The sequence below is a fragment of the Polypterus senegalus genome, chromosome 9, assembly GCF_016835505.1.
Source record: "Polypterus senegalus isolate Bchr_013 chromosome 9, ASM1683550v1, whole genome shotgun sequence".
Classification (NCBI taxonomy): domain Eukaryota; kingdom Metazoa; phylum Chordata; class Cladistia; order Polypteriformes; family Polypteridae; genus Polypterus; species Polypterus senegalus.
The window spans coordinates 41,503,572-41,516,393 of record NC_053162.1 but is presented as its reverse complement, the minus strand read 5'-3'; the positions used below and the strand labels follow the sequence as shown (position 1 = coordinate 41,516,393).

The following is a 12,822-nucleotide window of genomic DNA, read 5'->3' as shown; positions in this document are numbered from 1 at the left end:
TGTGTGTGTGTGTGTGTGTGTGTGTGTGTGTGAGTGTGAGTGTATGCATGTGTGTGTTTGCCCTGCGATCGACTGTCTGTATGTCCAGAGATCGTTTCTACCTTGAGCTCTATGATTTCTAGGATAGGCTGAAGCTGCCCTGTGACCCTGCCTTGGATAATTGGGTTAGAAAGATGGATGGATGGATGGATGCCTATAACATCTGTACAATTCTTGTCACTTGATTGCAAGCTATCCACCTGCTTCATGTTCTCCATCACTGCCTTTATAAATCCAATGGCAGCAGGCAGAATCTTTTAAAATAATAAAGTAGGCTTCTGTATAGTGACATAATATAAGCAATCATAAGTGTGACTTTTTCAGCTGTTATTGTTTAGTTGTCTGCTAAACCGAGACAACAATTCACATCTGGGCATCAACATTCAGTGTGAATAATGGCGCTCGGCAATGACTTCCTGGGGTGAATCCAAACCTGGGGGTGGAATGGTGTCTTGGAGGAAGACGAGCAGCAAAGTGAAATGCACAGCCAGTCAGTCTCCTTTTAAAAATGGCTGTATCTCATAACAATATAATTTTTTATTTTTGTCCTTCTTAAAACAGCACGGGTATACTATTTGTAATATATGTGATCCCAAGATGCAGAACAATAGTTGATAACGTTTTTGGCTTGAAAAATTGATATATTCTATAGGCTTTTTTCACATTGGGACCACAATATCCATTAGGTCCATTATAAAATGCAAGAGCAGGCTTCATTTTGGAATGCAGTTTCATGTGACACATTAATATGCTGTATACAGTACCAAGTTTGTGTAGAAAAAACTTTGACTTGAAAAATACTGAACTTAAAACACAAAATTGAAAAATCAGCTGCCCGTAGTAACTTTAAAAGTCCATTTTTTTCTGCATTTACCACCAGGATATCTGTGTGTTTTCAAACATGTTGGCTCTGTGTCCTCTGAGCGATACTTCTCTTTACCCCTTGAGGATGTCAGCATCATTTCTATGTTTCTGTCTGACTTGCCAACAAGAATTTTGGGTGTTTGGCTGTGTTCTCACCTCCTGCTAGGCCCTTTTCCTCTGCAAAAAGTTAACTGGGGATTCCCACCTCCCATTCTAATCTACCTCATCAATCTACCTGCTCATTGGAAGCATCTTGCTTTTCTGATCAGCACCAGATGGTTAGGTTGTTAGGAACATTTTACTTTATATTATTATTAATGCTGTATTTTTGAATGCGTTTGGGAAAAATGCTGAATCTAAATATGTATTTCTTTTTTATTTTCACATCCATTGAAGAAATGTAGACATTTTGTAGAACTGTTTTTTCTGTAGCATTTCTATTCTTTCTGCCCGCCACTAAGGACTTCAGTGGTGCCACATGCTCCCAACTGCTTGTCCCTTTGTCCCTTCATGCACCCTGCCCAGCTCCACCTCACCTGGGTCAGAGGCATCACATATGCCATATTATTCCCCTGGCTCTCTGCAAACCAACCCAAGCCCTGGGTCTAATCCAGGGCACGCTGGCAGCAACACCTCCAAGCCAATGAGCTTCAGCTGATGGGAGACACATCTGAGTGAAATGCTCTTTTAAGTACTGTGTCCGTGTCCCCCATACCTGCTGTTTATAGGCTGATTTATAAGCCTGCTTATCCAGCTATTCTCACCCCTTCAGACAGTCCACTGCCACCTGATGAGAATGTTTCTCTGTAGTCCGGACCCTGAACTCACTACACTATTTATCTATCTGTTTATTTATTTATTTACACATCTTCTATAAAAAGCCAGATTCCACCCTGTGGACAAATAAAGCTCTGTCTAAGAGAAATCTCTGTGCAGTTGTTGTTGTGCTCTTTCCTAGTGTTGTTAGACCCTTTTTGGCTTCAACTTTAATGTGTTAATTTCTAGACTTTATTTCAGATGGATGGGTTCTCGGTTATCGTTTTACTTGTATTTTTAATCTCCCGGTCATCTCCATCATTCCAAATTTTCCTCCTTTTTAAAGCAAACATAACACCCATCTTAAATAGATGGGATGATTGGGAAAAGGTTTTGTTGTTAGAAACAAAATGGCCACTGCACACCCCTCCCCGATGAAAAGCAAGCATCAAAATGATGGTGAGTGCTACACAGAATGGTGATGTAATAACACTTCTGTTGAAATTATAAAAATTATAAACATCAAGAAAAACAAGGCTAAAAAATCCAAAAGTGAATCACACTGAACATAGGAAGTCAAAGCTAATCATAGAAGAGAAGCTGGCCATTAAATTGTGAATAACAGCTCAGGAGTGCAGCAGTACCTAAAAGGAACTCTGGGAGGTCAATCCTAGTATTGTCCAAAGGCATTCCTGATCCCATAGATGATTCCCAGAATGGCCCTGAAAACAGCCCTGTGGCTGAGGCTTAAACTGCACTCTCTGCCAAATGGTCAGTTGAATGAGAAGTAAAATGGAGCGAGTGGAGTCCTGGGAGGACAGAGAGAGGTAATGAAAGAAGTGTTTGGTGCGCAATATTTTGTGAGCAAGTGGATCAGCTACCATACAGGGTAGATAAGAGTGGAAGACCCCTTAAGATATGTTCAGAGAGGACAGTTTTTTGTTTTGCTTATTATATGTTGTAATAAGAAGAGACTTGAGGCATGGCAAGGTTTGGGGCAGCCACCCATTTAATTCGGTTTCCTGGCTGCAAAAGCAATTGATTCAAGTAAGGCAAGTTTACACGACAGAGTCCAAAACAGAACTGCCTCCCAGAGCAAAGGTGGGAGGCTTTATAGGACGTTGGGCGGAAGTGACGTCGTCCTCGGGGCCGGGACTGGAACTGATGTGTCCCGCTTCGTGGTGGCGGCTCCTGGTGGGATTTCCCGGGAAAGACCTGTAGAGAACTCAGAAAGAGCGTTAGCGTACCCCAACCGGGCAGATGTATGATCAGTCCTCTCTAAGCCCTTCAGCTGCTTCCAATGCACACGTGTGTGACACTGTTTACATTTGTGTTTTTCCTTTATCCATTCCCCTCTTACAGTAAACGTTTACAAGTCATCCACCTCTTTGGTGCTATTCTAGTTAAGGAGCACTGCCTGTCATTTGCATCTGTTATTGACTTTAAAAGATATAAATTCCAAAATCTCTAAAATGAATGTCAACATGCTTACCCTGTATAAACCTACAGAAAGATGTGAACTTTTATAGTGTTTTCTCACTAGCAATCCCAAAGTCTTATCATGTCATATCTGGTACATGCGCATATTCTATACCAATGAGGTTGATGTTTTGTGGAACTCTTTCCCTAATCATTGTCACTTCGTTAATCTCCATCAGCCAAAATCTTGACTGAAAAGCCACTTCTTCTCTTGTTTTTGAGCTGCATTTGTCTGTATTTTGCTTTACATCTGTACTAACGGTTACTTTGCTGTGCCATCTATACGTTTTCTTTGTCAGTTTACAGTACACTGAAAGACATACCATTCATTGTTTTGCATTCTGATCTGAGGCATCAAGGGGATTAACTATTTCCGTTCCATTTATATTGCCTTCACATTGTCTGAGATTTTATTTTGGATTGTATTATTTTGTGTTATATTCTTCTGTGTTTGTTAACAGCCAAAGAAACATTTTGATAGTGATCACTCTGAAAAGTCCAAAATAAAATAAAGGGTTTCAGCATTTGGTGGGGCAGTTAGAGGTCCTGAAAATGATTTGATCCTTAAGTGTCCTTAATGCAAAGTACTATTTAAAATAAATGCATTGGACTGATATCAATATGTAAGAGTTTTTCTTCACAGCTTTTCTGACAGCACATTAAGTGATGAATCTGTTGGCAGACTCCTCAACTGCTTATCCCGCCTTTCATCACTAAATCTACTGAAGTAAGATTATTTTTTTTATCTCAATCTGTCTCCATGCTTGAAATTATTTTCACATTCTATGTACAGTAACATATTATTCTTCCTGCATGATAGATAGATAGATAGATAGATAGATAGATAGATAGATAGATAGATAGATAGATAGATAGATAGATAGATACTTTATTAATCCCAAGGGGAACTTCACATATGATGCAGTTTGGCAGTGCTGAATGTCAGTTTTAAGGACTTTTTAGTCCAATTGTGTTTCATGTGTTCATGTAGGTTTTTTAGCATCTTCCCACTTCCAAAAGACTTGCAGCTCAGATTAAGTGGAATTTGTAAGACGTATCTAAATATGTGACTATGGTGTACTTATGATTGTGCTCTGTTATTTTTGGCCATGTGCCTCATGCCTTCAGTATAGGATTCAGATTCCCATGAATGTGGAAAAAGTGCCCTCTTAATGTAAATGGCAGGATTAATCTTTATGCAGTACATACCATAGAGTGTTTCAGTTTCTGTCTAACCTCAGATTTTCAGTATTAAAAAGAAATGAAATAGGAACTTTGAAGTTTCGCCACAGGTGGTTGGGCTGTCCCTTAGAGACAGGGTGAGAAGCACTGACATCCGGGAGAGGATCAGAGTAGAGCCATTGAACCTCTGCATCAAAAAGAGCCAGTTGAGGTGGTTCAAACATCTGATACCTCCCAGCTGGGAATGCATTGGAATCCTACAGTTTGAGCTGGCAAGTGTGGCTGCGGAAAGGAACATATAAACCTCATGGCTAAGACTGTTGCCCCCATGACCCAGAAAGTGTAAAATGAATGAATGAAATAGGAACACAAAATATTACAGTTCTTTTTTTAAATGACAACTTTTTTATATTTTATCATTTGAATCATCATTTGAAATGTTCATCTTTTAATCTCTGATGTAAATATGAAAAGGCTTTATGAACCAAAGACCTGGGGAATTCCTCATAAGTTAGTTTCATCATGACACCATAAATCAGTGTTAATAATAGATTATCAATTTAGCACAACATAATTAACAGCAAAATTATAAATTTTAAAAATATAATAGATAAAAATATATAAAACAATATATAAAACAGGGTGACACAATGGCTAGAACTGCTACCTTACAGCTCCAGTGTACAGGGTTTAAATCTGAATCAGTGGAGTTTGCACACAAAGAAACCAAAAATGTAATTTTTAAGTTTGATTGAGGTAAAAATATCAAGAAGCCTCATCTCGGAATATAAAAAAAGCATTAAATTGCAGTACACAATGAAGACAAATTACATTATTGTTCAGTTTTCTACACAGTCCAGCTCTTTTAAGCTCTAGTTAACAGGAATAGGATGATGTCTCTCGCCATGAGTTAATATGGCTACTCGAGGCAGAAGTGACCTGCCCACTCTCTGCTCTGTCTTCTGTTTTATCTAAACTTTGGACAACATGACAAGCTGTGATTCCTGAAGTTCTAGAAATCTTAGAGAATGTGGTGTCACCCCCTCCTTTTCACTGGTCCCTGCATCCATTGATTTCTGGTCCACTGCTAAAGAAAAATGCATCCAGAATTCCTCATTGTTCCCCTTAAGGTTCTCCCTGCATTCTCGTTCTCAGTCTCACAAGCAGGCAAAGCAAAATGTGATATTAGATTAGCTAGTGCTTCCAGGATTGGTTTCCATCTTGCATACAGTTAGGATAGGCACCAGACACCCATTACTCTGAACCAGATAAGGGGTAAAAAGTAAATGTATGATCTGCATATACTGTACATGTAGAGCTCCCCAAACCTGGACACACATAGGCACAGAGGCACAAGTCCAAAGCAAAATATGTTTATTTCTCAGGAGAGCGCTTTTCCTTTGCTCTCCGTCTCAATACAGTACATCAAGCACAAAGTACACAATGCTTAGTCCTCTTCTTCCTTCTCTCTTTCTCTGCTGCCTCTACTCTTTGCCCAGCAAGCTTTGTCTGCCTCCTCCCAACTCTGGCTCCCTGAATGGAGTGAGGTGGCTCCTTTCATTCAGCACCACGGAGTGCTCCAGGTGGTTCATCAGGATTACCTGGAATCACTCCCAGGTGTGGTGGAAATCCATTGAATGGCTCTGCACCTTCCCCTGACGGCTCCTGCGGAACCCAACAGGGCTATACCAAACTAAAAAGGGCCTGGCGAGCCCTGCTTGAATCTGTGGTACCAGAGCTGCTCAGGAGGGCTACCCTCTATCGTCCTAGGGGAGGCAGTGCCCTGCAGATGCTCTCTCCTCTGGTCCTTCCACCCTTGTGGGCAAAGTTCGAGGCTGCCCATCACTATATATATATATATACATATATATATATATATATATATATACATAAAAGTCTTTTATATACAGTAGTATGTTTGTGTGGATATTTCATTTGATAGTTGTATTATTTATTTCTCATTTCTCCTTTTGATTTCTTATTTACATTTCTAGCATAAGTAACTGTGGCATTTCACCAGAAGGAGCTCTACTGCTGCTAAAGTCAATAATATGCTGGAACAGAGTAACGGCCATTGCACTCAGGTAAGCAGCTGCAATTATGGGTATCACATTTGCTGTTTTAGATACATAGACACATATATCTAAAGTTTAAACAATAATAGGAACTTAAGGGAGTAAAATTTAATCCTACAGCCATTGAGGAAGTATGTTCACTGTGTATGTAAACTATTAACTTTGCTGTCCTTTACAAATTGATTTTATATGTTTGTTACATGATAGGGATCACAGCCTTTGCATTTGACGTAGACACCTCTAGCCCTGTCCATCCATCTTGTGCTTCTCTCCTTTTCAGACACTCCACTACTCTCACTTGGTCACACTTTTTGTTGTCTTTGTTTATTCATCTTCAGTTTTCATCTATTTTCTTCCCACTTTCAATCCATCAACACCCTTTGCCCATTACTCCTGCACTTGTTTCTGCTTGACTACTAACACAACTTTTTCTAATCCCCCTAAACTTCTTTCTTCTCCTCCCAATCCCGCACAAGCCCCACATAATATTCCACATCTTTCCAATGATGGCCACTCACCTAAGCTGATGAGGAAATGCAAATTTTGAGCCAACAGCTATGAGCAGGATGTGATCTCCTGTTTCTGTGCTTTTCTAATGTGTAATGCAAACAACCACGTTGGTCAGTTTGAGCAATCTTAACTTAAATTTTCTGACTAGACTATGCCAGTTTTTTAATCACCTAAGAAAAACTTCTGGAAGATGGTGTAAAGTAACTGAAAACATTACAAAAACTAATGGCTTACCAAAACACAAAATACCAACAAATGCAAAGAAGGAAGAAGCCGCAAAAAGGGTTAAGACCAATAGCAGCAATGGAACAGAATTAACATTGTGACATCAGCAACAAAACTAGATATAAAACAAATGTTAGCAAAGAGATAAGAAACCAAACTTTAAACATTATAACTGAGAAGCGTTACCGATTGAGTCAGGCATTTCCTTAATGATCAAAGGAACTGACAATATTAAAATTTTGTAGACCTGCCTTTATAGTAGGAGTAAAATAGCCAGAAAGACCACTGGACTGCACGTACTGACAATTTGTTCACACCTATTGCTTCTTGTGACCACCTCCCTTGGAGCAATATAAAATTGCCAGCTAAACAATGCATAATAGAAAAATAAAGAAAATAAATGAGAAAAACCTCAAACCCTGAACTGAAACAGCTGTAAAGCCAGACAGTAAAAATTTGAAACATAATCAAAAGAAGAAGCACACGGTGCAGAAACAAGTAGAGTAAGCTTAGCAAAGCAAAACACTGGCAATGAACAGGGGACACTAGAATTATCAGTGAACTTGAGAAAATTAGAAAGTTAAGCACAAAAAAGGCTACGAACAAACACAAATAAAAAGTAGCAACTTGATTCGATAGTTCATTAATTAAAATTCAGTGGGTGTATGCATGCACACTTACTGTATGTGTGGAGAATGCCATGCCAAAGAGCTTTATTAGTACAGAGATAGAAGAGCAATTATTTACATGTCTGTTTAACGTTGGAAGGAAATATACTGACTAATAGGTGGGTAATGGAGCAGTTGCCTTTCTCTTAAAACAATGCTAAAGCCATTAGTGAAGAAGCTCACATTAGGGATTGACTTCAGTTTGGCTGATTGGGTGTCACATTAAAGCCAGTTCTGTAATTCAGCAGTCTCCAACCTTTTTTGCACCATGGACCAGTTTCATGCAAGACATTTTTCCACGGACAGTGCATCGCACATATAATAAAGTATAATAAAGTGGCTTGTCTTTTAATGTAGGGTGCTTTGTCTCTATGTGATGAAGCAGTTTTGATGGCTTCATGACCACATTGAACAGCCGGCCACCACATATTATACAGAGCAGGCTTGGAGCTTGTAAATAACCTGTCACAATAAACCCGTAATTTTGAACTCTTGGTTATTTTCATTTAAGTGTAGCTTTCATTTTCTTGCCAGCCTTAGAGTCTTCTTCTGTATCATCATTGGGTCTTTCCCCGTTTTCAACGAAGATCTCCAGAGATGTTTGTTTTTTTACTCATTTTAGGTAGGGTTAACTTGTGGGGTTCATTTATTGGGTATCAAAACTGTGACAGAGACAAGTATGGGAAAGAGCCACAGATGGAAGTGAATGGGGGATTGTTAAATGATGAGTGGTCACAGTTATTGAAAGTTATCAACAGTTAATTGTTTGCCCCTACACCTTCCTTAACTACAGTGGTCATCAATTAACATAAGCGACATAACATTGTCACCGTTCTACAGAGATGATCTGGTCATTTTTCAAAATAAAACACCCTGCAGACTCTAATAGTCAATTAAATGGAAATAAAATAAAAATAAAAACGTTTTTTATTCTTTCTGTGTGGCCTGGAACCACATGATCCATGGCCTGATGGTTGAGGACTGCTGCCATAGTTAATGGATCTATAGTCTGAAAATATAAATATTTAACTTCATGATCTCAACATTTAACATTGTGCCTGGCACAAGCACTGCACTCTTACCTCATCCTAAGTGCATCACTCCAGCTGTGAAGTATGATGAGGAAAGACAACATGAATTGAGCAAAGTGCGGAGAAATTCTAGTTAGAAGCTTAAAGAAACATGAGACCTTTGAGAATAAAAATCTTCTCTGTAAATCAGGCAAAATATTTATTTGATTCCACTAAAATAAAAGAAAAACAACAAGCTCTATAATGTCCCCTTTAAAACCCAGCACTTTGTTCAGTGTACAGCATATATATGAAGAACAAAACTGATTTGACCTGAAAGAGTCCTGCTTGGAATTTCTGCTAGAGATGCATCTCTGAAAAATATTATCCAATTGATTTTACACTATTAATTTTAAATTCATATAAATTAATTTATATATTCTTGTACAGTTTGTACAGTTGTTTGCATCAATGAATGATGAACAATCTTACTTCAACACATTAGGATTTCATAGAACAACACAATAAAACCTGAAAAAGTGTAAGGGAGCGCATGAATTATGTACATTAATGCAGGTATATTAACTCCACACTCTCTCGAAATAACTAAAGTTCCATCCATCCATCCATTATCCAACTCGCTATATCCTAACTACAGGGTCATGGAGGTCTGCTGGAGCCAATCTCAGCCAACACAGGACGCAAGGCAGGAAACAAACCCTGGGCAGGGTGCCAGCCCACCGCAGAGAGTTGCACATAGTACCGAAATATACACATTTTAAAATGTCACTGTACCAGCATTTTGGGATCTTCATTACCCAAAATAGATGTCAGCTTTCCTCCCAATCCCCTGCCTGCCTTACCGCTCACTATTGCAGTTGTGGAAAATTGGCTGTTTTGTAGACTTCATGAATCAAATATATATTCTTCAACTTGACCGGAACTTCACAGGGACAAACCCCCAAGCCCTAACCCCACATCAACACTCTATCCCCCCATGTTACTGCTTCAATAAGAATGGGACTTCTTTAACAGCAAGAGGAAAGTGGTGAGTAATCTGGCACAAGAGCGTGGCATACCAGTGTGGTGTGCAATTGTGCGGACTTCTTTAACAGCAAGAGGAAAGTGGTGATTAATCTGGCACAAGAGCGTGGCATACCATTGTGGTGTGCAATTGTGTGGCACAGTGGGGAGGCTGGAGTAATAGGAGGGGTTTTGGAGCTGTCTGTTTTCATACTGGTACTGAGGTCCGAAAACTGATATCGATACTAAAGTAAACATTTTAGTACCAATGCAACACTGGTACAGTATCTAATTTCATGTGTTGATAGCTATTACAATAATTATTATGATGATGAGGATGATGGTATTACTAATAAAAAAATACAGCTCCGATTAGGATATATAACAAAACATTTTGATGGATAACTGGAGTATAAAATGAAATCAAACATTTCAATCATCAGTTGCAAATTAAACTTCAGGTTATGTTTATATATTATGTTTTGCCATATATTCATCATTTAACAGACACAATTACTACTTATCCATATATAAATTGTATTTTTTTTTTCTAGAAGTAGCACTAACATTTTGTATTTTTTGTATAATTGCTGTAGGCCCAGAGGTAAAGCCTTCATAAAATTTGTCAAAATGAAAGCTGCACATACAACATGCAAGTGAGTATCATGTGAAAGACTTTGCCTTATGAATCTCAGTTACAATTAAGACTTTCATAAAGGATCTGAAAATTATCTGGCAATAACAAGGACGAATTTAGCTTTACACTATGTTTGTGTAGTTGATAATTTTATCCAAATCATTTTGAAAGTCACAAAGCTACACTGTTGCTTTGATAGTTAGAAGACCACCAGGCTTCAGGGTTGCATAGTGAGTAAATGTTGTGGACTGAAGTGAGTCTGGCAGTTTGCAATCCAGTCCTTTAGCCACCAAGATTCTATATTTTCTGCCCTACCAAAAATAAATTACAGTTAAAAAGTTGCATGCTACATTGACCAGAGCCATGCTATTTATCACAATCTATATATATAATTCACTAAGGCAATACAACCATGGAAAGCACACCAGAAGGGGCGTGGATTCACTGAGCAGCAATTGGACAAGTAAGACACCTATGGCGCAGGCAGGAAGGAGCCACGCCCACCAACTCCTGGCACCTCCGAGCCACGTTGACTGTTCATAGAGGCATGTTTCTCGCAGAGGTGAATCGCCATATGCAGTGTGTAAAACGGTTTGCGTGGGGTATCTCATGGGATCCTTAAAACAATCCTTTACAACTGAGGTTTAAACACAATGAAGTAAGCAGTCTTTAAAAACCGAGTTTTCGGTTACGACGCACGACCGCGTGCACCATAGAAAACTGTTTTTCACGCTACATACAGGATTTCGCATCCGCGACAAACGTGCGTCTTCTTAGATGCTCCTGCAGGAACACGGAAAGTCCACATGAGTCGCAGGTGCATCTGGACTGTGCAAAGACGACGACTCCTCAAGTGACGAGTTGGAGGTGGGCACATGAGCGATGGCGGTCCGCCAGATTTTAGTCATGGACGATTGTGTGTTGGTTCGTTCCGTGCATTGTTACAATGTTGCTTTTCTTGCTGATTTATTACATTACCGATTTTTCAAATGTTAATTTTCTTCCTGTGCTTAAAAATCATTAAAAAAATACGGCCTGATTATGCGGCGTGGTTGGCTAGTAGTATTTAGATAGATAGATAGATAGATAGATACTTTATTCCAAAGGGGAAATTCACAATTATTTAATTTAAAAAATTTAATTATTATTGAAACATTTCAGCTCAAGTAGGCTGCATGATCCAGAGGGTAAATAACTTGTGCTGAAGGGACAATTGTAAATTAGGTGTTATCCCTAATAACATGTGCCATTATACAATCTTCTTATATAATATGCTACCGTGGCTGTCCATTTGTCTGTCCAGGATTTTAAATCACCTGTAGCTTGCAAATCGTTCCACCTATTGACCTGAAATTTGGTACACTTATATTACGTGACGTCTACTATCAGCTTTCAGGGTGATGATTGACCTCCAAAGTTATTCCTCTTTTTATTTTTATTTTAATTTATTGTAGAATCAACTCTCGGCAGTGGCCAGCAAGGCGGCTATGCGGTGCATGCATATGGGCACCATTCTCATCCCTACCACCTTCGCTGTCACTTCCCCTACCTCTTCATATTTTAAATCATTCTTGAGGCTACTAAGTAATTGCAACACAAACACTGACTTAATCAGTTTTAATGCGAAAAGATGCCGACGAAAGAAGAGAAGAAGCGGACTGCTAGGGTGGAGAAAAGATGAGCTGCTCAGGAAGCAGCAAGCACACCAACCTCTAAGCAAACGTAAACGTACAGAGAAAGAGTGAAAACTATGTCAAGTGTATTCACTGCACGTTATCGTACAGTGCACCGTTACTGGTTTCTAAATAATATCCAACTGTGGAACACACACACTGTAGTGCAAAGAAAGTAACTCAAGATGGCAGAAATTTTGACTTGGGACGTCAGTGTTATGCTATTTTTATCCAGAAATATCAGCCCGCAAAAATGCAGCATAGAAAATAAGAGATCACACCTAAAAAACTTTCAAGCAAAATAAATGCAATATGAAATGCTGAACTATGAATAAGTGCCTATGGAATATTTGAAAAGAATAGGATAATGACAAAGCACAGGCTGGTAAAAAGATCAGAGAAATTTCATTTTATGTAGCTGAGGATTCCGACAACAGTGATGTATGGAGTTTGCAGATACAATTTTCAGACTTGCTGTTTTTTTTATTTATTCTTTTTTAGGTTTAATGAATATACTCTTGATAAGAAAATGATAGAAAAGCTGTCACGGATACTCAAGCAATGTCTACGCCTCACTTACCTGGAGTAAGTTTTATACCACTTTTATCATTCGGAAAATCCCTGAGATTCTGACATAAGCATGTTAAAGATTTTGGTGGTGCCATGCTTAGTGCTACTGCC

The 12,822-nt window shown here is 38.9% G+C and overlaps 1 protein-coding gene across 6 annotated transcripts in view; it reads left to right on the top strand.

Annotated features, from left to right (window-relative positions):
- The window catches only part of nlrc5 (NLR family, CARD domain containing 5), a 167,759-nt gene that overhangs the window by 82,897 nt on the left and 72,040 nt on the right, over positions 1-12,822 (top strand). For all 6 annotated transcript variants that reach the window (XM_039762978.1, XM_039762977.1, XM_039762980.1 and 3 more), the window contains 4 exons: positions 3,782-3,865; positions 6,315-6,404; positions 10,428-10,487; positions 12,643-12,726. In XM_039762978.1, coding sequence (XP_039618912.1) covers positions 3,782-3,865; positions 6,315-6,404; positions 10,428-10,487; positions 12,643-12,726 — 318 coding nt within the window. The remainder of the gene's footprint in view (positions 1-3,781; positions 3,866-6,314; positions 6,405-10,427; positions 10,488-12,642; positions 12,727-12,822) is intronic.